The 27,220-nt window shown below is 43.2% G+C and overlaps 1 protein-coding gene across 1 annotated transcript in view; it reads left to right on the top strand.

The window, feature by feature from the left end:
• Positions 1–27,220, top strand: part of RPS6KA6 (ribosomal protein S6 kinase A6) — a 905,586-nt gene that overhangs the window by 333,150 nt on the left and 545,216 nt on the right. Inside the window, exons 7-10 of the mRNA XM_069612921.1 lie at positions 3,471–3,577; positions 3,905–3,942; positions 6,088–6,230; positions 19,493–19,563. Of these exons, the coding sequence (XP_069469022.1) occupies positions 3,471–3,577; positions 3,905–3,942; positions 6,088–6,230; positions 19,493–19,563 (359 nt within the window). The remainder of the gene's footprint in view (positions 1–3,470; positions 3,578–3,904; positions 3,943–6,087; positions 6,231–19,492; positions 19,564–27,220) is intronic.

Below are 27,220 nucleotides of genomic sequence, written 5' to 3'. Positions count from 1 at the left end.
TAACAGGGTGGCCTCCTAAAATACATCCACCAGGCCAGAGTCTAGAAATTCATCTTAACATGCCCCAAAAGGGGCTAGTTGAGTAATAGAAGTAAAACAAAGACTTGCCTCCAAAAGTCAGGTTGGGGTTCAAGCTATAGCAAGTGGGATTCCATTGCTGTGAATGTAAGGAACGTTGCAAAAAGATAAACCGTTCTTTACGCAAGCCTTTTTCCAAGCCTTTGCTTTTCAGAACTGGTTCCTTCCATCTGTCTGCAATAAAAGTCTTCTTCCAGACCAGAATGTTTTGGCTCGGCTTGGCTTTCAGGGTTTAGAGGTCTCTGCCTAGACTTCAGATTTCCAGCTCATCTCACATGTCTCTTCCCAGACATTACGTTTCAAGGTTCTCAATGTGGTCCCGTCCTAGACCTCTAGTTTCAGACTTTCATGCAGGTCTCTTCCCAGACTTCTGGTTTCAAGGGTTTCAGAGGGGTTTCTTTCCAGACGTCGCGTGTCTAAGGCATTTACACAGGTCTCTTCTCAGACCCCAGGTTTCCCTCCCCTTCCTTGCACTTTCGCTGTTGGTTGTGCGCGAGTGTAGCAGCCCTCCAAATCTCTCTAGAGAGGAATATGTCCTTCTTCCCCCTTTATTTACTTTCCTGGTATTCCCACATACCGAGCTGATGGCCAATCTTCCGATGCCATCTAAATAGGAACACAGTATTGGTTCTCTTCTTACATACTGGGTACTCCCCCACACCAAGATGATACTCGGCACTTCTGTATGCTTGTCAAACCCTTTGGACTCCACCATGTTGATATCTTCTTGTCTACAGCTATATCTTTCCATTTTATCAAGGTTTTCTGTGCACATGTGCCTGGATTTTCTGTTCCTCTATTCTCTTGTCCACCTTAGGCTTCCTTTGTGTAAGGAAGCAGCTTTGAACCCCTACATGATGTTCTGAAAGATTCCCTTGACTGGACTTCTATAGCGAGTTTTATAGTTTACAGAGAGGTGCTGGTATCCCTCTCTGTATTCCCATATGCTATTCAGTCATTACGCCCATGAGTTTGAATTGGCTACTTTACTCCTTCAAATGTTCACTTTTGTCTGCTTGTTGTTTTCTCTTTGTGATTAGTTACCTGGGTTTGCCTCTCTGCTTTCTATTGGCTGCGGCAAGGAGTTAAATACCCGTCCGCATTCAGTACCAATTTGGAATTGCTCAGGGCCCTGCCGGCGCTGATGGGTGGTTCTGCACTGTGGCTGCCTTGCTGAGCATACTTGTCAAAACTATTGTTGCTCTGCCATTGCTCCATGTAAAACACATAGCTTGGCTGGGAAGGTTCCACGAATGCTACAAGTTTGCAGTCGCTCTCTGTAATTAGTCATGCAACAAGAACAGGGGAGAAACCAACCACGAGTCACTGTTTGGCAGGTCTCAAGAGTTTTTTGTTCCCAGTGACCATTTTAGTTTATAGATGTTTGTCAGACACTTGGGTCCAAACTTACCTTACAGGCTGTACATATATGCTGTGCCTTTTATAGTTGTCCAGCCCTCTTTTTCTCTTACTGTGGACTGGGGACTATCAGCTAGTGGGTCTATGGGAGTCCACCGGGGGTAGCACCAGGACCAACTACTTCCCTATTGGTCCACTACACCTACATTCTAGGATAAAGGAGCTCTTTCTCTTTACGTCTATTCCAGAAAGTGCGTAACCAATCTGTGACCATATTGAGATACTGGAATCCGTTTGAACAGTATGAAAAGAGGCTATCAGCGAGGGAGTTGAGAGCATTCCAGAGAGTTGCAGCTAAGAGAGTAGCTGGAGGAAAGAGTAGGTGGCTGAACTAACTAGCTATCTAGCTGAATCCATGAGCAAGGTAAAATATTGAGGAGAGGTTGGTGGAAGGATCCTTGAAGCTGGTAGGATCCTGAGAACATTGAGAAATATCAGCATGTGATGAGCCTGCTGAGAGCTATAATCCCAGATCATGGTGGGAGTCCAAGACCAGCTTACTTGTAGTGGCATATCACTACCCTGCTGTTGCTGGTGACTTGGCAGGAGCTAAAGACTATGAGAACTGGAGAAGAGCATGTAGTGGGTGAAGCCCAGGAAGGCGACCATTGGCTTATGGGTATTAACTTCAGTTTGAAAAGGACCTAGGCAGGGGGGGAGGAGGGGGGAGAGTGGTTTCTGTTGGTACCTGTTGAAGTCGATCATGGGACAGTGGGGAGGCATCTCTAGATTTTGCAGTAGGAGTGTGCTGCATCGATAGTTACAGATCCCTAGTGGGCGACTTGCCTTCCGAAGCAATTTTCATTGCTATGAAAGGTGTCCATGGCTGCTTTAAATACTCTGAACTTGCGAGTGAACTGAAGGATGCTTCCAGACTGTGACAAACCTGAGATCTTGTTTAGTTACTCCAGCAAGCTAACACTGTTAACTAGCTTTCACATATTAGTTTGGTCATCTTCCTCTGAGGCCTGTTTTGCTGTATACTACCTAGTAGGCTATCTTCATTTGTACTCATTCCTTTTATCCCAGTAACCAATCTTATTTCAATTTAGAATGAAGTCCTTTAACCCCACTTGTGTGCCAAGTGATCTGTTCCTCCTTCACTGAAACACTATCCTGAATGCCCCTAGTCCAGTGTTTCTAAAACATTTGCTATGCAATCACATTTCCACCATTTTGTGGACACATTTTCAAAGTATTTTTTAAATAAAAGATTTATAAAAAAGAAATTGGTCTATTGAATCCCAAATGAAAGTTTTTTTTTTTAATGTATTTTTTAAAGGTGTTTTCGTCCCTGTGACTATAAGTGGTTTTGTCCCTTCCCTTATTGTCCCTAGATATTTTAATACAACTCGAAATTGTGGAAATCTGTACACATGATTTTGTTTGTACTTTGTTAGTTATGTTGCTGCCGGTAATTTTATTCTTTTGAAACACATTTCTTTGTTTGTTGGTGAGTTGAAACATGTATTGTGTGAGAACTACTTGGGTTAGTTCAAATCACAAAAACATTGGTTAACGTCTTGTGAAACCCATTAACCACAAAGCAAGATAATGTTTTTGGCCTCCTTTGAAGTTAGATGGAGTGCGGAAAAATATGCATACATAATTATCCTGCATTTTTCTATATAACTATATTGCAAAATTCTGTAAAATGTGCTGAAAGCGTGACTGCTTTATTGAAGGATTTTAAAGCATTTAACCTTATGGGATTTACTGTCAATGATGCCATTTGGGTGAAAGCAAATGCTAGTTATACATTTACTGAAATATATTTGATTGAATTTATCTGCAGGAATTACATACAAGGTTAATGTTTTTCTAATGGAATGTTGTCTCTTCAGTATCTTACCTTTAGTGAAATGTGTGCTTTGTTTCTGCTTTGCTGGAGGATAATGGTGTATTTTTTTTTAAACTGCATTATTTAGCATGGAAGTAAAGATCCGAAGGTAAATATATACAGTTCTTATTAGGTTATGTTTACAGAGGAAGATGTGAAATTCTACCTCGCAGAACTGGCACTTGCTTTGGATCATCTGCACAGCTTGGGAATTGTGTACAGGGACCTCAAGCCAGAAAAGTAAAGTACAGTGTGTTCTTTTAAATATACACATTGGTAGCATTTCTTAAACTTATTCAATAGATAAACTCCCATTGCGTACTTGTGCATACTTGTTTTATATATATATATATATGTTTAAGAATAAAAAATAGTTGCTAACTATGTTTGCATGGAAACTATGCATTGATTAGAAATTGTTCTGGCTATGATTAATTAACAATATAATTATTTAAAGTAAAAATGCTGCAAATTGGCTTTTCTGTCATATTTATTTTATCAAATGTTCATTTTTATAAAACATTTCCTGTGTTATGTGTATTGGTGAATTTGGATTTTAATTTTCAGCATTTTGCTTGATGAAGCAGGACATATCAAGTTAACAGGTAGGTGCAACCTGTAAAAGAGAGTGTTCATGTTTGCAATAATGTTAGAAAAACATTAGAATAATGTTTGCCAGCCAAGACTTTATTTCACGCCCTAGTTATCCTTCATTTCCATTAAGACTTTTTCATAGCTGTTTCCACACAGTCACAACATAGTGATGATATGCCTCTCGGAATACAACAAAGATACTTATTTGCTTGCATCTTTTTTCTAAGGGCGTTTCTGTTAGACCATTCAAAGTCATGCAATATTTTGGTGCAGTGTCCATTAGCTATACTTGTTTGCTTTGGGTAATGACACCAGGACCAAAACATAACAAGCTCTGTTTTTCTCAGCTGCTTTTTCATGCTTCCAATCATACAATTTTCCAAGATACAATCAATTGGTCTATTGAATGATCCAATGATGTATTAGGAAAAATAACAAGCAACTGGCTAATCACATGTTTAAACAAGGTTTTTTTACAACCTCATTTTAATTGAGGTAACACAGAATTTAGCTGATGGGACTAAGGATATGCGGTCAAGAATATCTCCATAGTATATGTTGCTATGCTTTTAAGAAAATGGAACATTTTCCTGTTTTGGTTTTAATGCAGTCTTTCACCTGCGTGTGATTCTAAATTTCACTTTTGGTGTCGGCGTCATCTCAAATAATTCTGCACGAATTATTTTCTATCATAAAAGGAGCCATTTCCTCCTACCACCGACGTGCCTTGGGATATAGCTGATAATGCAAAATACACTGTAATGTGTTTAATACCCATTTGTTAGGTGATTCTGCCAATCACTATTTGGTTCCAGCCTTACCAACTTAGTAGCCGAAAGTCATTTCTACAGAAATGTTTGTAGGCTTTAAATAAACTTGATTGAGCATACTCATCTAGTATGATTGCTAATGCAGTCTATCACTGTTCCTCACTTTTGTTTATATATGTGCAGACAACAGCAGGATACACCTTTCCCATAAAATGTTTGCTAAAACGCAGTTAGGGGTTTTTTCGCCACTATTGTACAGCTAGCTTTCACATGACTGTGTATGCCAGTGCATACACTTGTTTTAAACCTGTTTCATCAAATGCAGCCTTTGGTTGTCTCGCAGCCCAACCTGTTCTCTTCGCTTATATTTTTTGCACATACTTGCAGACCTATATCTCTCATGTGTTCTTTGTGCAAGCTCCATCCATTTCACAAATCTTTAACTGAGAATCTCCCAAATTCTTTCAGATGTCTTTTTTTTCTCACTTTGCTAAAACCGTCTTAACCATTCACCTTCTTACCTTGCTCCGATGCCTTGTTCCTTCTTTTAGAAATCATTGTGAGGTTTGGACAAATTCCTCTCTAGGCTAAGTCGACGTACCTCTTACAACCCAATTTAGCAACTCTGGCTGTGCATATGCCCTAGTACCTTTTTTATTTCGAATGTCAATCAAAGTTAAACAGTAATATTTGAAGGCATGAGATTGTGCAATTTGTAAAATGAGTTCACTGTGGTGCACAACATTTATTTGACTACCAAGCACGATTCATTCTGAATTTTCATTTTCGACACCCAAATTTAAATGAATTCCTAGCAGCACTACTTTGCTCCATGTCTTAAGACCTTGGGAGCTGAATATTAGTATTTCATTCTGAAAGTTGCTCCTATCGTGTATTTCAAAGGCAATATCATCACAATGACTGTGTGAATATGGCTATATCAAGTAAAACCTGTTTGTTTTTTGTTGGTTTTTAATTTGTGTTTGAGTTTTACTACTTAATTTAAAGGCTTAATTTTAGATCTCATCTTCCCTGTAGTTTTTCTTTTAGTCAAAATATTTTTGAGTCTGGTGGTACTCACCATTGTTGGAATGGAGAGAGTATATTTAATTAGACTTGTACTTAAATTTCGGTTAAGGTCTGCTGTGACATTCTTGACCTCCTAAAAGTCCATTTGTAGGGTGACCAATAACAAACTGCCACTTGTCGTTTGCAGCTGCATACTTGCTCTGCTGTCCCAGACTGTCGCTTGCCGTGGCAGAACTGAATACTGCTATGTGCCACTAGATATATATTTATATATAGCCCCATTACATAAAGATTTTGATTTATTTGTAGTTTCTCTTTTCTGCAATATGCATTTTTTAATCTTGTTTTCTTTTGTAGACTTTGGACTGAGCAAGGAGTCAGTTGACCAGGAAAAGAAAGCCTACTCATTCTGCGGTACTGTAGAGTATATGGCTCCTGAAGTGGTAAACAGACGGGGCCATACGCAAAGTGCAGACTGGTGGTCTTTTGGGGTACTTATGGTAAGCTGCATTGACAATCTCTGTTTGCCTTGTGATGAGACTTTATATATGTGCTCGTTATTAACATATTTTCTTTTATATACGAGACCCGAATGGCTAACTGGCGAAGGGCAAACTTGTGTATCTGCCATTTTCTCTGAAGTTTATAGGGGGCTTCTTGCGATTGGGCCAAATACTATTCAAAACCTGCAGTAGTGCTTTATGCAAAATACAATAGTGCTTTGTGATTCCTGTATAAGCTTACTTCAGAGCCTATTTAAAGTGACCTTTTATATTGATTTTGGGATTGAGATAACGAGGAAAAGCCTGAGTAAGTTGTCCAACTGTATCTAAGGAAGACAAACTCATTTCAATCAACAACATTGAATAGTAGGTTGTAGACCCCAGTTCGTCCTTACAAGACCTAAGGAAACGGAACATGTTGGGTGGACCTTTATAACGGGGAACAGTTGTGTTGGGTTTGTAAAAGTAGGAAGCAATAGGCAAAATGATAACTATTTCGAGGTGCATTATGTAATAACATGTTGGCTGTGGACGAAAAAAGGACCCTAGTTCCTCTTAAAATAACTAGTTAAAAAAATTTGCACGCACTTTTCCATTTACTAAGTTGCCATCTAAAGTTTAAAAGCACCGGAATAGGCTCAACCATTCACACAATATATTTTCGGGGCACAACATTCAGACACTGCCAGAGTTGTGCAGCCCACCGCATAATTGGGTAAGGAATTCACAATGAAAACCAAACATAATGTAAGGATGTGCACTTGATGGTGTTAATGCATAAGAGGACCTCAAACACATGGAGCAATAATTCCAACATTTTGTAATTTAAATTTGTACTTCAAAATAAGAAGGGTTTGGGACATCCTAGGCATATTTTAAAAATTGTGCCGCTCAGATTTTAAAAATAAAAACTATATTTTGGGATGTTCTTTTGAACTTTACTTATGTGTAATGTACTGACACTTTAAAAAATGAGGCACCTGTACAATTAATGAAAGTTGCTGACAGAACAAACACTTTCGTGGATGGTGTACTGCTGAGTTGGAGGGAAAATTCAAAAGTGGAACATCAGAGAGAAAATAAAACAAATAGTGCAGAAACGTGACTGTCAAATAGTGCTAAAAAAAGAACACACAAGTAAAGGTGGAATTTCACTCCATGTAAGAAGACAGTGAAATGAATTACATAAAATATGTTCATTTTAGGTAGGTTACATCATGAATTCAGTACAAACCTGTACCCCTGTGACATAGTACACCAGCTGAGGCATTGGGTCTCATTGTTGTGGGTGATGTGTGTCCTGGTTATTTTGTTTCAAAATGTGAAGAAATTGCCATTGCAAGCTAGGCAAAATCACAAAGTGCATATTTGTATTTGTAAATGTTTTAAAGGCCTACTTCTTTGGCCTGTGCAATTTGTTCTCCACCCACACCGCACTGCTTTGTTGGAATATTCTTTGTACTGGTCTGAAAGTCAAAGTGATTTTCGTTCCAGTACGTCATTGGGGGGATTTCATGAAGAAATGGTAGGGCAGTGTCAGCAGCATGGGGCTCTATGATGGTATGGGGAAGGTCGAGTTATGAACACTATAAAAGTTTCCACCCTACAGGAATGCCTTTTTTTTTTTTTTTTAATTTCGGTTTTCGATGCAATGCCAACACCTGTTTAACAGATTTTCAGTTTTTTGTTGAATCTTTTTTCTTTTGAATTGCTACTTTGAAAAACAAACCAGAACTTTTCACAAGTTACGGCTAGCCTTGATCTCCCATAGTTAAACCATATTTAATCTTACTTTAGCAAGTAGTGCAGGCAATGGGCATCCTTTCCCCAGATCCAGAATCCATTGTCTCCCTGAATGGTATTTTAGCCTCGTCTTTCACACTCCCAAAAAAGCAACTGTAGTCATGAGTTATTACCGAAATATCAACCTGGTCGCTACCAGGGAAAATAAGATGGTCACTTAGGGTATGGGGGTAGGGGTATAGGTTGATGGACAGACCTGCAGTTCAAGGACCTAATACTCCTGGCATTGGTATAAGACAAACCTTTATTGGTATTTCATGTTGTTATTATATAAACTGATTAGCTCTACAAGAACATGCCAGTGTAGCACTGGGCATCGGAAAGTGTTATTGCCAAACAACCGACTACAAGTCCTACAAAACAATGCCCTCAGAGTTGCTCTTAGCATCCCAAAGAGGGAGCATATCACACATGCAAGAAGGGATGCTCACTGACTCCCAGTTAGAGTTTATTCTTTTCAATACCTTGGCCATTACACATAAGTGCCTTTCCATACAGCCCCTCCATACTTATCAGAAAAAAATAACATGAGCCACCTCATCTAGACCAAAAAGATCCCACCATTCCAAAGGCTTTTGCGTCCCCTTTTTAAAAGATCCAAAGCCGGAGGCGCCAGTTTACAATATCTTGCACCAACAAAATTGGAATGCTTCACCCACTTCACTTAGAAGGGAAACATCATACTCTGTATTCCGGAAATCACTTAAAACCAAACTATTCATCTAAATGACTTGTATCATCATCTCATCCCTAGCAGCACCACTCATTCACCTCACCACCCTAATCCCATCTATGCCTAGTTTACAGCTGTTGGCCACTTTGTATTGCACTCCTGACTTGCCATTAGCCGTGGATCCAGTAGGGCACACAGTCCCACTACCCTGTTACTGCTAGTACCAAACTGACATCTTGCAGCCTTATCGTTTGATTGACCGTGGTTCCCTTGTAACCACTAAACCATTCACCATGTATCATCCTTGTATGTCACTATAACTAATTGTTGGTCTGTTCTATCTGACCATAATGTCTATCTGACTGTAACTGAAGTAAGCACTAAATTGTAACAGCGCCACAATGCCCAAAAACAGCCTTTGCACTTTATAAATGCAAAAAAACTAAGAGTTACAAATAACCATTAGTTATTGGTAACAATACAACACTTTAGTAGCCTAATAACACAATTACAATTTTTTTACTTTCCTATAGGACTGGAGTTTCCAGGGTTTAGTGAAACTTTAGAAAAGCTGTGTAAGGCTTCACTGTCATAAGTTGGTATTTTGATCCAGTCAGCTAAAATTGCAGTTATATAATGGCATAATTTAAAAGCATTCTTCTAATGGATTCCTTCCTCCCAAAGTTTCCTCATCTATGATATTGTATTGACAGCGCAGCTGCTTTTCTGAAACTTTACTCCACCACCAGGAGGAGCAGGATGGCTCAGTGTTGGCTCTGCCCAGCACCTGTACATGCCCCGCGCCACACAAGATGTAGCAGCCTGTATATATTGTGGTGCCATGCCCCGTGACCTGTAACTTTTTTTTTCTGCACTCTGTTCGCTTCTGCATCATGCTCTTAATTTTTCCATTGACAATGCTCAACTATGCTAAGACCTCTGGTTTTAAGCCATACGTGATTTGCAGCCGACAAATGCCAGTGTCTGACCACCACAGGATTGCCTTTACTGCCTGGGGGAGAAACGGTGCTGCAGGTACCATTTCTCACCCAGCCTCCTGCCCCATATCAGAGGAATGGGAAATCTTCCGCTTGAAGATGCTCAACAACTTTGCCAAGTCCCCAGCGCTTGCGGCTTCGGTCCCTGCAGCACCATTGGCTCTGAAGGGACCAGCTACGTTGCCTCAAATTATCAGACCTTCCAAAGGGCAGCACTAACACGTGGCTTCAGCCTAATCCCTGAGGTAACTGACTCCTAACTGTGCTCCCCGGACAAGCCTTTGGGCATCGAGCCCTTGCCACTGATTCTGCCCTCCACTTCGGCACTGGAACGCATGTTCCTCTGAAACCCTTCATGTCTAAGATGGGACAACATTTTGCTGAGGAGGGTGACCTGGTTCCCCTTGGGATGAAACAACACGTACCCCAGTGTAAGGGAGTTTTGCAAAAGCCCATCTCAGGTAGGACTTTAGAAGATTCATACTATCTACCTATCTGGGGCAGTTCACCACGCAGATATACAAAAGGCAAAAAGCAGGAGGCATACAAAAGGCAAAAAGCAGGAGTATCCAGCTTCTCTGTTATCGCATCCAACTACTGGTATGCCATGCCTTTGGAGCTAAGGACAGATTAGTCACTCTGGTCCTTCCGTAGAAAACTCAAAACTTCAACCAAGATATCAAGAACCACCCCTAGTCCACCTCTGAGTACCCTCCTAGTTCCTGCAGCCAAGGTACACCCAGGTGATTTAGGAAAAGTATTATGCAAATGTACAAATGCAATGATATGGACTAAGCTGGAAACGTAACTGTAAGACAATGTAACTGAATTTGCATGTATCAACACTATATGTTAAATGCTATGACATGGACTAAGCCTGAAAGGTAACTGGATATAACCATATTCTTAAGCTGAAGCGCCCACATGCCCAAGGGTAAGGTGCGCTATGTAAATATAAAATAAATAAATAAATACTTAGGACACAGGGCTCCAACTCTTAGTACAGCCCTAAACCGTGCACAATTTGGTGGTAGCAGTAGCTGAACAGCCAGGCTTATCTTTGGAGGGAGGAAGGACTGTAGACAGTACAAAGAACTTAGAGTATACAGATAGGCCAAAGAAAAAGTGACACACTAAAAGTTGCATAAAAATAATGGTTTATTTTTTATATATACACTACGGTAAGGGTGATTCTTCAGAAAGATGAGTACTATAACACAAAGTCAGTAACTTAGAACAACTAATACAATCTTTACAGTAAGTAAATCACTTTTGTAATACTTGTAGAATGGCAGTAAGCAATTTAAAGGTAAGTAAATGAATGATGAATGAAACAAAACCAACATATAGCAGGTAAATACTAATTTCAGAGGCCTTTTGGCTTTAGTAGTCCATCCCGATCTAGTTATGAGTACCTCTGAGTCAGATTGGAGTGTCAAAACAAGCAAGGCACAAGCAGTAGAAAGTCCTAAAGTTCCAGAGGAAGTTTTCAGTAGCAAGTAAGTAAAGCGTTTGTTGGGAAAAGGTTTCAGGGACCTCGGGGAAGGCTCCATGAAGGCACACAGGCCTGGGCAAATGTGTATGGGTGAACTCCCAAACACACAAATTAGCACTCCCGCAACACAGGCGCAGCAAAGCAATTTAAGTTAATTTCTACCAAGAGTCTTACAGTAACTTAAATGTGAAGAAGAGGATGCAGCACGATGCCACCATGATGCAGCATCAGGCCCTCGTCACCGGATTCTTCGTCAGGCAGATAAACGAAGGGACACAGGAATGGAATTTGCAGCAGCAGTCGAGTGAAGAGGATCGCCTGGTCGATTCGTCTCACTTTCTTGGTCCAGTACCCTGAGGGGACTTCAAGGAGTGAAATCGTGCCTCTGGCGGTCCGGAAGGAGTCAACCAAAGTTTCGGGAGGATTCGGTATTCGGAAGGCGATGCACTGCTCAATGGCCACAGGTCCCAGGGTATTGACAGTTTGCAGCCGGTGAAGATCAAAGCTGATTGTGGGATGGCTCTAAATGCAGGGCGTCTTGAGACTGATTTTCCCAGTAGTCTAAGTGAGAGAGTTCTCCTTTTCAGAGCTCTCCTGATGCTTGGAAGAAGGTCTGACAGCAGTGATTACACAGAAGGCATCCCCGGTTGTTGGAATTGACTGTGGGCGTCTCTCTTCCTCCTTTGTCGATTCTTCTGAGTGGCCATCTTGTCTTCAGCCTCGGGATCTATGCCTCTTATGCAGGAATCCAGCCAATCAGCACCCATGCACCATTCGAACTGGCTAGTGGGGGAAACATGTCTGGGGATGCTTGACAGACATCACCTCTTTTATTTTGTGGGACGTGCATACCCAGACATGGGTCCTGTGCCTGATGGACTCAGGCTACTCCTCACTGATGAGGTCCAACGGGCTGAAACATGTCTAGGGATGCTTGTGGTCTCGTGCAGAAGGGATGTGACCAAGCAGTTTGGGCTGGACTGCCCTTTTTGGGGGTGGGACCAAACCTGATTTGCATATGGTCTTCCCCTTTTGTAATTGTTTGGCAGGCGAAAAACTATGGTCTGGAGTGTTGCCCAGAGCAGTGCCAGAGGTTAAGATTAATTCTCAACTTTCCAGCCATCACATTTTATTTTTCCATCCTTTCAGGACAGCCAGCCTCCCAGTTGGAACTGGTTCCAAGCATGCCCGGCAGAAGACAAAGAACAACAGACTTTTGGAGTCCTCCCCTGTTTCCTGTCCTCGCAGAGACACTGGCACCTGGGCAGGCTTTCCCAGGGAAACCTGCCAAAATCAAACAAAGGCCTCCCTCAGGGCAGAAGGACAAGCCATCTTGAACTGGCAAAAAACGAACACTGTCACCTTTTTGGGTCAATGGTGACCCTTCTGTGTACTGCCGCGGCTGTAAGTACAGCCTGGGAGTAAAAATTGCACAAAAGTAGGTAGTTAAAACCACTGCCACCAGTCATTCCGATTAGCTTGTCACTGTAACCAAAAAGTTATAGTAGCAGTCAGAAAGGGGATACAGTGTTAGCCCCTTAGCACTGCATATCAGGTGGGGTGTTCTGATCTCACAATATTAAAGATAGGAAGGATAAAAATATCCCCAGTAACTTACTCTTCCACCTGACACAGTAAGAAGCTGGACGCTTGGGGCAATGAGGTGCTTGCCTCAGACAGCCTTGCTTTTCTGGCAGTGATCACCTCCAGTATCTAGGAAAGTTGTCCTTTGGGTCACAGCAGCCACTGAATATGATCCCCTTCCTGAAGGTGATGTATAAAAGAGGGATTATTGGCTCTTGTCCAGTATGAAAAGGAGACCTCCTCCAGATTTTGTAGTCTGGACTTGAAACAGCAGACTGTGTGGGTTGTGCGAAAGCCACTAGTTCAGTGATCCATTGCCACTCTTGGATATGGAAATCAGGCTGTGCCCAGGACGTACAGGCTAAGCTCATGGATATAACTTTTAACCGGATTAATCTCTTTGAGTCAAAGGCCGATGATGCCTTATGATGGTTCCAGACATCCAAATTGACAGCTAAGTCTTTGGGCTTAGCTCTGCAACAGCCACTGCGCTGTCCAGCAGGGGTTGTGGTTTTCACCCCTACGCACCATATAGGAGGGGTCAGTCTGCCCCAGGAAGGTTTCAGGTCAAACGCTTCCCAAAGGTATTATATGATAAGTCATTTATAATGCACAGTGTACATAAGTATTTCTAGGCGAGACAAGACAAGGAGGGCAATACAGAAGGAAAAAACAACGATCTTCTAGGCCTTGTGTCTCGGATTGCGCAAGTGCGGGGGGGGATGGGGATAAGTGCCAAGTGGGGGAGGGAGAAGGTGAGAGTGCAATGGAATGCATAAGTGCTGCCAGGGAGGTGGCTCATAAGTGCAGGGAGTCGGGGGACTATAGGGTTGCAGATAGTCCCTAAGTGGTTGAGCGGCCCAGAGGCAGTGCAGGGTCAACTGGTCGTGCAGGAGTCTGGTCCTGTAAGTTCAGTGGGTGGCCAGGTAACCAGTTTGCGCAGCAGACAAGGGCATCAGCAAGGGAAAGGGAGAGAGAAAGTGGAAGCAAAAAGGAAGGTCCTGAGTTGCTCCGTGAACCTTAGGTGGTCCTGCTCAAGAGAGAGACAGGGAGGCTGTTCCAGAGGGAGACACCAGCCGAGGACCGGGATCTACACCCCACTCTCTGCCTGGAGAAGCATCTGACCCTCAGAGAGTTGGAGGTGGATGAGCGGAAGGCTCGAGAAGGAAGATGCTTAGGAAGAGAACATTGGATGTAGTGTGGTCCCCGGCCCCAGAAAGCCTTGTGGACGATGCACAGGGCCTTGGACCTAATCCTTGCAGCCACAGGGAACCAGTGGAAAGATTTCAGGGCTGGAGAGATAGGATCCCTGGGCCAAGGACACTTCTCGCAGTCCTGTTCTGGATTACATGTAAAGGGTGACAAGTAGTGGCAGGCAGATTTAGAAAGAGTAGAAAAAGGCTGTTGCAGTAGTCCAGCCTAAAGAGAACCAGGGCTCTGAGGACCCTGAGCTTCTGGGGGAAAGTGAGAAAAGGAAGAATGCCTGTGAGGGGGTGCAGCTGATAGTGACTTCTTACAGACGTCAGAGATGTGAGGTGAGAAGGAGAGGGTGGAGTTGAAGATGACACCAAGGTTCTTAGCTTCACAGGAAGGTGCAGGTAGAGGGCCCAGAGTGGGGTGGCCAGAGTGAGAGAGGGAAGGCGGGAGTAGGTGTCCCTTTGAGGAGGATCTCAGTCTTACTGGCATTAAGGCAGAGATCGTTGGATGCACACCATTCCTGAATTGCAGGCAGACAGTCGGGTGTGAGAGAAAGAGCAGAAAAGGCTGAGGGGAGCTTGAAGGAGAGCAGAGTGTCATCCGCACACCACTGAAAGTTAGAACAGAAGGTAATCTGCAGTGGGCCAGAGGTGCCAGGTAGTAGTTAAAGAGTAGGGGAGAGAGGTTAGTCCCCAGGGGAACACCACATGTAGAGAGAGAACGAGAGAGAGATAGAAGAGAGGAAGGACCCATGTTGGACCTGGGAGGGTCGATCGGAGCTAACAGAGGTCAACCAGGCTAGGGCCTGGCCAGTGATCCCAGGTTGTCACGTGCCGATTGAGCAGGATGGCGTGTTTGACTGTGTCGAAAGCAGAGGATAGATCAAGGAGAATGAGGACAGAAGGTAGGCAAGACTTCACGGGTGTTCAGGAGAGCAGTTTCCATGCTTCTGGCTGCTCTGAAGCCAGACTGGTGGTCATGGAAACAACCAACAGATTCAGTATTTAGATTAAGTTGGGTGATGGCCAGCGTTTGCAGGAGTTAGCGCAGGAAAGGAGTGATGGAGATGGGCCGTAGTTTGCCAGAGAGGACGATCGGCAGAAGTCTTCTTAAGGAGGGGGTGCACAAGGGAGTGCTTAAGTAGGGAGGGGAAGGTTCCAGTGGCGCAACATTGGCAGTTGTGCCCATACCCTCCCACTGTGCAAATCCCCTGTAAAACAGACTTCTGCCACGTGTTCCCAGTTGGGGGGCAGATGGGTTAATTTCCCTTTTCAGTGCTGAATGGTTACAGACCAGGCCCGATGGCTGGGCTTAGCAGGTCATGCAACAGCGAAACGGTTTCCCTTTCCTTCAGCATCATCCATACAACATTACTCATACCACCCATTTTCCTCCAGACCCCATCAGGAGGGCCATTTGGCTTCTCCGAAAGGAACGCTAGAACTGGTGCCTCACCTGGGACAACGGAAGGGGTGATGGTCGACTTACTTTCTCGTGCCAAAAGGAGGAGCAAGGCTCATGGATCTACAACTGTTGAATTTATAACTGTGAAAGGAAAAATTCAAGCTCTCAATCTGCAGGTTTATTCACTGGACCTTCAGGATGCATACGCCAATGTGCCTATTAATCTAAAGCACATATCGACTCATTGTGGGCCAACATCACTACGAGTTCAAAATCCTTCCGTTCTGCTTTTCTTCAGCACTCAGGGTTGTCACCAAGCTGCTGGCAGTGGTGGCGGCTCTTCTCAGAAGAGAAGGCATCCATGTCTTTCCCTACCTGGATGACAGGTTCTTCCGAGCTTGCTCCCCACACTAAGTGTTGGCACAACTGTCCTGAGCGTGCAGTCTGTTACAGCTTGGAATTGTCCCTCAACATCAAAACGCCCCAAGTCTCACCATCCCATTCCCTCCAATTTATCGTGGACACTCTCCTGTGCAGGGCATTCCCACCTGAAGATCGAGTGGCGAACAACTCTGATGGTCCATATCCTCCAATCACATGGACAGGTTCCTGCTTCAGCCTTTCTGTGTTTGCTGGACCTCCTGTTCTCCTGCATTCTGGTGGTTCCGGAACCCTGTCTATGCATGGGTGTCCTGTCAATTGGTCGACTGCAATTTGGTCGACTGCAATTTGGTCGACACCATTTGGTCGAATGCCAAATGGTCGAATTTTTTTTTTTTTATTTATATATTTTTTTTGTGGGTTTTCGTGTGGGGAAAGAAAAAAAAAGAAAAAAAAGGGGGTTGGGGGGGGACCCCCCCAAAAAAAACCAAAAAAGGGGTAAAAAAAAAAGCATTCGACCAAATGGTGTCGACCAATTGTCCTGTCGACCAAATGTTTTCGACCAATTGACTGGCAACCCTATGCATGAGGTCGCTTCAGTTGTTCCTCCTTTGCCAGTGGTCACAATTTCGGGGGTCGCATGTGTGAACTCCTACAGTTGTCAAACCTTGTTGTTCAATACCTTATATCTTGGTCCCAGAGAGATAACCTACCAAAAAGCGTGTTGCCTCCTCAACTCTAGCCACAGCAGACTGTTGACCTCTATGCATTGGTGACTGGTTTGGGTGCTCAGCTGTCAGATCTAAAGCTTGGAAACGCATCAACTTGCTATAGCTGAGAGCAATCTTGCCTTCCTCCCCACAGTAAAAGGCAAGCCTGTGCTGGTCCTGACTGACAACACAGTAGTTATGCACTACCTCAACAGAAAAGTGGTGTGGGGCCCTTCCCGCTATACAGAGGAGCAATGCGACTGTGGGTCTGGGCTCTGGAGAACGGTATTGCTTGGATGGCTGCCCATCTTGCCGGAAGAGTGGTGGTCACGGCAGGTGCCTTGAGCAGACAGACTTCATCTTCCCAGGAGTGGGAGCTCTGTTGTCAGGAAGTTCTAGAGGATGTTTCCCCCGTTGGGGTACTCTTCAAGTGGATCTCTTCACCTGCTGCTAATCAGAATAGGGCAGCAAGACTTTTCCTGGGCCCCAAGCCCAGGGACCGCCTATGGACTGCATTTCTCCTGCCCTAAAAGTCTTCTCTGGCTCCCGGGTTCTTCACGGATTAATGGGCACCACTCTATATGCAACACTTTAAATATTCCCCCTCTAGACCTCTGTGCTGCTCTGGCATCAACTCTGTGTGTAAAGCATTTTGCTAAACAGAGGCAGGAGGTCGATTGCTGTCATCAGCTGGCTCCCTTCTTTGGAAAAGCCTCCCCCCTCCCTCTTCATCTTGAGCAGGACTTTCTTAAATTCCACAAGCTCCTCAAGACTTTTCTCTTTTCCCCCTGCATCCCTCCCTCACTTCTCTACTCATTTTCGGGCCTTTATGCATCCTTGGGCCACGACCTCCCACACCGAATCTCCACCTAGCTTCTGTCTATCCTCAGCACGTACCTCGGCTCACCACCACCCTGGAGGATCGCACTTATCTTACATTGCACTTCACCTGTTGCTCACCCATGAGCACCCCAGCACCTATCCCATACCCCCTCCCTTCTGCACTTGCACGTTCTGAACACTCACAAGGCATAGAAGTTTTGTCCTCCCCCACCCTCTCCCACTGTATTTATTGTTATGTATTTAATTGTTTCTCATCCCCTTGTCCCCTCCCTGTTGTCCTGTGGGTGATTTGAAACAGTATGTACTTCCTATATAAGCGCCTAACAGCGAACAATAAATAAAATTAAAAAACATGCACGTTGTTCTTCTCCAGGGAGATCTTGCGGATGCATTCTGCCTACTTTATGCGTTTCTGCCGATCTCTTTCTGCTGGCTTTCAGGAGGCTGAGACTTTTTGGGTACACGTTTATTTGAATTTCTGTAGATTGTGCCTGGTGAACGGGGTACTCGGAGTTGCCGGAGATGTCCATCAGCCATCCCTGTTGCCATCCATGCAGAGTGGATCTACTCTCAAAGTCGGAGAGCCCATTTATGCCTGCAGGCCTGGGGCTGAGAGAGGAATCTTGTTCCTTTTTTTTTTTTTTTTTTTTATCCTGTCCTTTATCCCCTGTTTTGGATTTTCTATTTTCTTTGGCCCATTCGGGCCTACAGATCGGCACTTTTTTTTATTTTATTTTTTTACATTTATAAAGCGCACAAAGCAGACCTTGGCCATCGTGGCGCTGTTGCAGGCAAAACTTTGTTACATGATGACAAAATGGGGAAAAACATAGGATATTTTAAGGGGTACCTATCTGCTTTTGTGGGTTTTAAGAGGTCCCCGGAGCAGGGTTCGCTCGTCACAATCTCCACAGGTTTTTGCAATTCTTATTGGGTTTGTGTAACCAGTTTCCTACGTGCTAATTTGTGGTCCCGGTGTGGGATTTTGATTCGATTTTGACATTCTGTATGGCAACTCACTTAGAGCCTCTTCACTTAAGTTGAGCTTCCTGGTCACCATCACTTCTGCTAGACTGGTGAGTGAGCACCAGGTGTTATCTCTTAAGCTTCCTTATTTGTTTTTCTCCAAAGAAAGTGATGTTGAGAGTAAAACCCTACTTCCGAAGGTGGTCTCAAATCGTCATCTTTTTAAAGAGCCTTCTTCCTGCATTTTTTCCTCCACCTCATCCTTCCAAGGCAGAGGAACATTTCCATCGGCTGGCAGGCTTTCAGCTACTATGTCTCTCAGACGAGGAACGTCAGGAAATAAGACCAACTTTCTGTGGGCTATGCTGGTGCACGTGCTTGCTGTGACTAAATAGACATTGTAAAGGTAGATCATTCTCTTCATCTCGGAATGCCATGATCTGGCTGGAAAGGATGTGCCTGAAGGTCCCACAGCTCATTCTAATAGACGAGTGGCTGCCACCTCTGCCCTGCAGACCGGAGTACCTGTCTTGGACCTTCAGCCAGGCGGCAGGCAACGTGGGCTTCTCTGGATGTGTTTACAAAGTATTACTGCTTGGATTCTCTTTCAGAACAGGTCACCTGTTTTGGCAGGTGCAGGGGCCCTCCAGAGTTTTCTGGTCTCAGTGGTGTTGTTTGCTCTCCTCCCTCCTCCAGATCCACATACTGCTATGGGAGTAGATCATATATGAGGAATCCTTGGGGGGGAAAAGGAATACATTAGAAGAACAAATGACCTCCCTCTCTGTAATGTTTCTGATGGATATGCCTTACAGATTCCTTATTGGCCTCCCTACCTGCTCCTTATCGGTGGATAGATTGTTCACAATCGGTTCCGCGGTCCCTCAGTGTCCGTGCTAGGAGAAAACGAGGTTGGTATGGAGGTCACGGGGCATGGTGCTGCAATAAATATTGGCCCTGATGCCCTGTCTGTTGCATAGAGGTTTCAGGCAGAGCCAGGATGTGCCCACTGGTGGCGGCAAGGTTTCCTATGATCGGCTGCACTGCAAATACAATATCATAGATGAGGAATCCCTAGCGGAACATCCTTCAGAAATCAGATACTGCAAGGTAATTTGTTTTTCTTTTGCATACATTGTCTAGAATATAGTAAGTTTACAAATCCTACGATGAAGCATTTTTGAATGTGCATTCTTTTATTACAGTTTGAAATGCTGACTGGTACGTTACCGTTTCAAGGGAAAGATAGGAACGAAACTATGAATATGATACTAAAGTAAGTACATTATTTCCTTTGTTTTTATATCTGTTAGAATGTGTTGTCCTTATCGCTAGCCTTCGTGCGCAGCTACTGCACTAGCCATCGCCAATGCACATTGCCCTAGCAATCTCTCAAGCTCTCCAAACATTAGAGATAGCGGGACCTCTTGGGAACGTTTAACAACTTCATTTACTTTAGATTTTATTCTTGATACTGATGCAAAATATTAGGGTTCGGAAGACTTCATTTCATTTGGACTTCATACAAAGTCACTGCTTAAACCATTTCCGAGGAGATTTCTTATATTCATGGTAAAAAATTCAAACCTGGTTATCAAAACTTGTCAGGGCAGTGTGCATAAAAAACACAGTGGAGTAATCCAGTCAGGAACTTGAGTCCAAGAACACAAGAATAACCGTTTTTATATATTGATAAGAGAAAAACTGTTGGATTAGCTTCTGCATGAATAGTGGTATGATTATAATGTTCTTTCCCAGACTCAAGAATTTACATTCAGCAAAGGGGTAGTTTTTTGTGAAAGTTGCACTTGGGATTCATAGGGTCTTGGTACTGTTCGTAATGCATTGCAGCAAGTTCCACAATAGGAAAAAAAGCTGTAGATGCAACAAAATGAATTATTGGTTCCCAACAAACACCCTGAGTTTAAGTAAACTTAATTAACCAAAGTTGACCACTTGTTTTTACTCAAGTTGATAATCGGAGTTTGACTTGGGAACACCGTCGACATTGACTGGTCTGTTCTTATGCATGCCTTTCTTATTTTAAAATATTTTTTTTCCCTTCATTTGCTAAGTTATGCATTGTGTGGTACAAGAAGATGAAACAAATTTGCATCATACTTTTTCTCTGCACCGCTTAAAGGCGAAATCATTCAATCAAATGCCTTTTGAGCAACTCCATTTAGCATTTTCCATTTACTGACTTGTTCTCCTAGATTGAGCTGGCCTCCATTTTCCATGTTTTAATAAATGTACATTTATTTCTCCATTTTATGATTCTTGGAAGGTCTTCCCAATCAAGAGCCAATAAAAGGCATTCACATTTCAATGGCATTCCTATCCAAGAAACATGTTATGCTGGTTCTTTGACAACAATGGGTATTTTAAGGATTGCACTGCAAGTTTGGCTATTTAGTTGTAGAGGAAGGCCATTTGAATTGATCAGATTGGCTACCGTGGGCTCTTTTATAGTCCTAATCTTGATTTGCTAGTAAACACCTTAGAGAACCTATGCAGCTGTTTCGTATAGATCTGTACTATTAGTTTATTCTTGTGTGGCCATTTTGTATTCCATCATAGTGAACTTGCTGGATCAAGATTGCTATCCTTGGGGCCCTACGCTTCTCAAAATGTTCATTATCTGCTAATAGGTTTTCACCACATTGCTAGCAATTGCTTAACTGGGTTTTGATCAAATGAAGTTTAGTTTGTATTGTGAATTGGGTTGTACAATTCCAGTCCATACAGCGTGTGCTTGGATGAGGCTGCGCATATAACAAGGAGTTACATGTGCGTTTTATCATTTATGTAAAAGCGCAGACAAAAATGGTATAATATGACTCCAAATATATGTTGATAGTTATTGTAAGCAAGGTTGTCTACATTTTCCTTCTGCGTGCCTTCCACATGAAAATTGATATCTGTAAAGTGTGCACCATATACAAAATACCACTACAAAAGTATAGGTATCCTTTCTCAGCTAACCACTCCGCTTCTGTAAGTGCAAAACTCTGCTTCAAGCAAATTGTACAGTGTTACAAATATATATTGTGAGAACAATGTTGCTTAGTCTGAGAAATGCCTATACGTAGTAGGTAGTGCTCCCATTTTATGCTCCCAAGAAAACCAGCATACAATGGAGTAATAGAATAGTACATTGCCTTTTGAAGCCTTGCCAGATGTAACCTCTTTTACAAGCTTTCACAACTGTTTTATTGTTACTGGGCTTTCTACTGCAATGCTCTGACATTCATATGGTATATTGGTGAACTGGCAGATCTGAAAGCGAGTGTGTCTGGGTTTGGTTAGTGGAGAAAGAGGAAACATGTTAGTTAACTTGCTTTTAGTGTGCAGTTCTGCAGTACTGGGTTCCTGCCTACAGGTCTGTTTTTCGGTTGTTTGTGTAAACAGCACTTTAGGTACTCATGTACAGTGGGGACCCTTGTGTCTGCAGTGCAAAGATGGGTTGGTCAGGACTGTTATGTACGTTGATTGTAGTGGTGTAGCAGTCTGAACTTTGATATCTGTCAACTGGGGTGTTCAATTGCCATATGGAAGTGGCTTAGTTGGTATGCATATTCTGTGTTGCAACTTATTATTTTATTGTGAGCACAGGGAGCAGTCAGTTGAAACCTTGGTTGGCCGTTGGGTCTTTATCCGGTGTGGCTGTGCTGACGTCCTGCAGTAGGGTCATTTCTTTTTAAATTGCGTTCTAGTTTGTAATTACTGACACACCTTTCACAATCTGCAAAATACAAATGACACAATTCAAAATAGAATGAACTAAATTCATTTGATCACGCTATATAGATAATACAAAATCTTAATATCACATTAAATTGATTCTAAAGAATCATATAGTTTATGTAGAAATCTACATAGTGCTTAAATCCACAATATTTGATGACCTTTCTTGAATCTATGCCACATCTGAATTGCCATGACATTTGAATGTGTACACATGTTTTTAAATGCAAACTCCTTAAATCCCATGTTTCACTGCATTTTGTTAGCGGATATTTAATTGTCTCTTAGTACATAATACTACATAATCTACAATGTCGCAATTCCTTTGATGAATAAAGGTCTGGCCCTAAAACTTCAGTAGGCAGCAGGTTTAATTTGTACCTTAGATATGTAATTCGTAGCTTAGTAGAGGGGAAACTTGGTAAAATATTTGGTTAAGGGTTTCCTGTATTCAAAACCAATTCCCTTATACAGTTTATAGTTCTACATGTTTCTGTGTTTTCTAGCCAATCTACTGCCATAAAATTTTGTACCAACGTTGCAGTGTATGTGCTGGAGAGAAGTGTGTTGTTAAAATCAACAAAATTTTTAATATTTGCAATGGATTTGGACTCGAGCATAGCTGTTAAGTCCAGCATTATGAGCGGTATCGCGCATATTTACATAAACTAACGTTCTCCTTCACAGCCAAAGGGCTTCCATTGATACCAAACCCAAATCATGTTAATACACTGCAAGGAACTGACATTGGGGTAGACCGTACCCTTTTCCGTATAATCCCTTCTCCGTTAAAGAGTTTTCCAATACTCTTAAGGCCTAGCTCCAAGCTGTAGAATAAAATCTGTACTATTTTCATGCTATAATTTTTAATCTTAGGTAACCAGGAACATTTTTAAAATGAGTAATATATACATTTAAGCTGTGCTACTTGTGGTTTTTTGTTATTTCTAAAATCTTCAATTTTTTTTAATTGATTGCACTTTCGAAATTGTGAAACCCAGGAACATAAGTTCCTTCAATCTTATTGTTTTCCAAAGAACAACTTTTACTTTTGGGCTTCCTTATTTTAGAGAATATAAGAATCTTTGGTTTGCTTGTGTTTACAGGTAAATTGTTATGTGCGTATTTCGAAAATGCAGCACGTTTCTGTTGCAAACAGATTGGGCACAGGTCAAAGAAAAGCAGATATTCCACATAAGATAGCCAGTTCAGACAAAGATTTGCAAGTCTTATGGGAAAAGTACAACTTTGTTTAATACATTCTGAACATTTGCCAGTCAGCCCAGCCATAATCCTATTTCTGTTCTTTTTAATGGCTATGGTAGACCTCCGTCTGACATGAGCCTTGCTTGTAAACTGGTGTCAGAATGTAGAAGCATAATCAACTTTAATTATACCTCAGCAATGCACCAATTCTATAAATCAAACCAAAGAAGGTCTCTGTGTACTCAAATACATTGGATCTATACTTTCAGTAGCTTTAGGATCATTCCATTTAAAAGTGTAGCCGGCTTCCTCCTAAAATCCCCCTGAAATTTGGGGAGTAGGTTCTTCACTTCGCAATCTTCAATGTCCTTAAGGAGTATAGTTGCAAACATTGTACTTGAATTATCCAGCAAGGATATAAGTATGCAATTGCTGGGATTTGTACCTTCTCCCTTTTTTAAAAAAAATCGGCTCCACAATAGCAGAGTGCCATGATGGTGGAAGCTCCATAGTCTACAGAATATTCTCAAATAGTAAATCTAATAATCTGTTGGTAATGGGATTCTCAATAGATTCCCATGAATGTTTAACTGAAGTGGGCTAACTGCTTCTCTTCCTCAATGAATCAACTACTGCTGTCAATGAATCTTCTCTGTTACTCAATCGGGATGTAAAGGTATACCAGAGGACAAAGGTTCGTGCTACACAGGCACTGTTCAGCAGAGTGCCCAGGGCCAACAAACCCTCCCCCCGTAATGGAGTACTCAGCCAAGGGCAAGTTAGAACTGCATTTGTTTTATCCAAGCAGACAGGGATCATACAGGAAACCAACAAATCTCCAGCAATCACAGTTCCTGGGCCCGTGTCATGGGCTTTTGTTACCAGATGGCATCATAGTGTTTGCCCTATCCCCAAAAATCTAAGTGCCCATTCTATTGGGGTGGTAGTGCTTATAGACCGTACCTATACGTGTTAGCTAACTGGTCCTTCCATGTCAGGTGGTCTCATCTGAGACTTCCCTAAAAATGATCTATTACACTGTTACAAGGTTGCAGGACTACCATTCGTCCTTGCCCATTACCCTCCACCCTAGGATTTGTTTCCTAATTTACTGGAGCGAGTCTCCCAGGCCTGGGCCCTCGCTTTGTTCTCAGCGCTGTGTGTACCTTCTAAAGGTGATGACTGTTTCTCCCAATTGTTGCCACACGTATATCCTGTGAATTGCAATGTTTGTGTCATGATTCCTGCCCTTCATGTCCTCAGCCCTCCAAGATGTCAGGCTGGAGCCAGGCCACGATCACCTACATGGCCCTCAAGGGTCTCTCCATCCCTCCAAAGACCCACTTGGAGTCAGACTTGGCGCTTGTGGCACCAGACTCACTCATTCCCATAGGATAACATTGGGGATTGGACTTGTAGTGCATTGATGGGGACAAGATGGATGCCCCCACATATTTCGGTTACCAGAACTGCATGTGCGGTCTAGTCTTTTGGGTGTGCTTCAGCCCAGATGCACCTGGGATATCCAGAGACTATTTAAGCCACACCCAGGCTGAGAAACATGCTTTGTGTTTTCTGCACCTGCAGCGTGACACTCACCGTGTTTGGATCGGTCTCCAGTAGGCCTGCATCTTTCTTCTGCGCTCAGCTCCTGCAAGAACAAGAACTCCGTTAGGAACAGCCTTACCTTGCGGCACTTCCGCCCATCAGTCATCGATCCTTCTGTTCTGCGGGCATCTTCGGCAGTGTCATTCCCATCCTGGCACGCCACTTCCTAAGGAAAAGGGAAAAGAACAGAAAAAAGGCATTAGTAAGCATTCTTCAAATCTTCGGTTATTTTTAAATACTGTACGAGCTTCAAACGCTTACCTGAATCCCAGCCGCTCTGGGCGAACTCTGTCTCCGGAACTTCTCATCCACCTGCAAGAGGGAAAAGACACTCCAGGTTAGCGTGGAAACATCTAGAGGCGCTGCATACCGCGCTTACCCACCAAATTTGTTCTTCATAACCGGCATCCACGCTGAAAATGTCGCGGCACCTAAAAGACACAGAAAAAGAACTCAGTTCAATGCAAATACGAAAGGGGTGCATCATGCATCGCGCTCTCACTCACCTTCAGCGCTACTCATTTCAGCAGCCCGCCACCATCCCCGGACGCCAGCCATCATCTAAAGAAGGAAATGAACGAAGTTAGAGAACTGTTCAAAAGACTCATTATACTTACCTGTCGGTCTCTTGCCAGTGAAGAAACTAGGCAGCAACGAGCCCGCATCAATCAACGCGCCCCTGCGCTGAAGGCAGGACGGAGAGCACACTATCCAAGAAAACAAGGTGAGCTGTGCATCAAAGGGACGGGCTGGACCCCGGGGAAGAAGGGGTTCAAGCACACAGAGACAATAGGGAGTTAGACTCTACCAATCCTGTGTTTCAGGCCCAGTCTCCAGTCGAATAGCCTCCAGGGAAGGGTTCGAGGTCGTAAGAGGTCAGAACAGGCTGAGTGTGACATCCCTGTGGATACCAGGTGAGCGTTAGTTTGTTGGGCACCAAATGTATCAGCTCTTCCCTCCTTCTCTGGGAACAGCTTCTCTTCCCACCGCGGGTAAATGGCTATTGCTCAGGCGCATCACGTGGGTGCGGACAGTAAAAATGAGCTTTTGGTCTGCAATTGGTGAGGTTTTATTCTGCTGTTTTGCAGGTGGCTCCTTGCCCCTGGAGTCAGGAATGTTCCAACTGCATGTGTCCTTGGCTCCGAGCACTGGCCCTTTGCTTCGTGCTGCAGAGTCTGCATGTCTTTGTTCCTTGTTCTGAAACCTGTGACTTTGTGCAATTTCACTACAGTTGTTCTATGGTTTCTCTGTCTATATGTGTATATTGTATTGCTTTCTCTTGAGGTTAGTAGTATTTGATTCCTCGGGTTCCTTCTATGTCCCTGAAATTCTATATGGTTGGTTGCACTAAGCGGCTGCAAGCTTGTTTTGTGTGACTCTCTCTTGCGTTTCTGTATTTGGCTAATGAAAGAAAATAAGAGACTTTCAACAGTATCTGCAATTATCTGCCCTCTATAGAACCGTGCATGCATGTTCTTCGTGTGTGCATGTGTGTGTCCATGGAACTTCGTGCAGGGATGCAAGTTTGCTTCGTGGCTAATGTTACTATGTCGTGGTGTTTCTGACGTCTGCACAGCTGGATATTTATTGTTCATCAACCTGGACTAGTGTTGAGACACCTGTGTCTGCAAAGACGTCACCTGGAAAGGGTTTCAATGGTTAGCTAAGAAAATATCTGCTCACATATGCAGGATTTACTCGCCTTTCTTGGGGGCTGGCCAAATAGTGACTGGCATCTTTCGTTTCTCAGTCTTTGGGCTGTTATGTGTGTAGGGGTCACGAGGGCCATTTCAGGGGTCACAAGGGCCATTGCAGGGATGCTCTCTTCAGTCCCCCCTCTGGTCGACCTGTCGACCACATCGCCGAATCTATTCACTGTAACTCTTGGGGGCCATATCTTCATTACTACTCCAAGATGTCCATAGTAATATGCATGGTCATCCAAACTCCATGTCATGTAACTGCACTCTCCTTCTGGTTTGCACCACACCCATTTTAGCCCAATATCTTTTGTAGTCGTTGGGATCATTAAATGCTATAATTTCAGTCGGTATCGGTGAACACTCCTTTTTCTGTGCCCTTCTTGTATTTCAAGCTTCTACTATCTTGTCCTCCTGACCATTAATGCCCACTGATATTTTCATCCCTACTGTTTTGTCTGTCGTCTTCTTGTATTGTGTAATGCAAATCCTTATCACACACAGTGTCACTAATTAATACTAGTATCAATGCTGCTAGTAATACTCAGCCCATCCTCCATCCATGTAGGTATCCATGAGAATATATATGATGGCTAACCTTCGTCTTTCATGCTACTTTTGTTTCTTCCTCCATTTTGGCATGCATTTTCGATAATCTGGTAGCTGCTTCAG

This window comes from Ambystoma mexicanum, chromosome 5p (genome assembly GCF_040938575.1).
Source record: "Ambystoma mexicanum isolate Mex_15411 chromosome 5p, UKY_AmexF1_1, whole genome shotgun sequence".
NCBI classification, from domain to species: domain Eukaryota; kingdom Metazoa; phylum Chordata; class Amphibia; order Caudata; family Ambystomatidae; genus Ambystoma; species Ambystoma mexicanum.
This window is presented reverse-complemented; position numbering and strand designations above follow the sequence as displayed.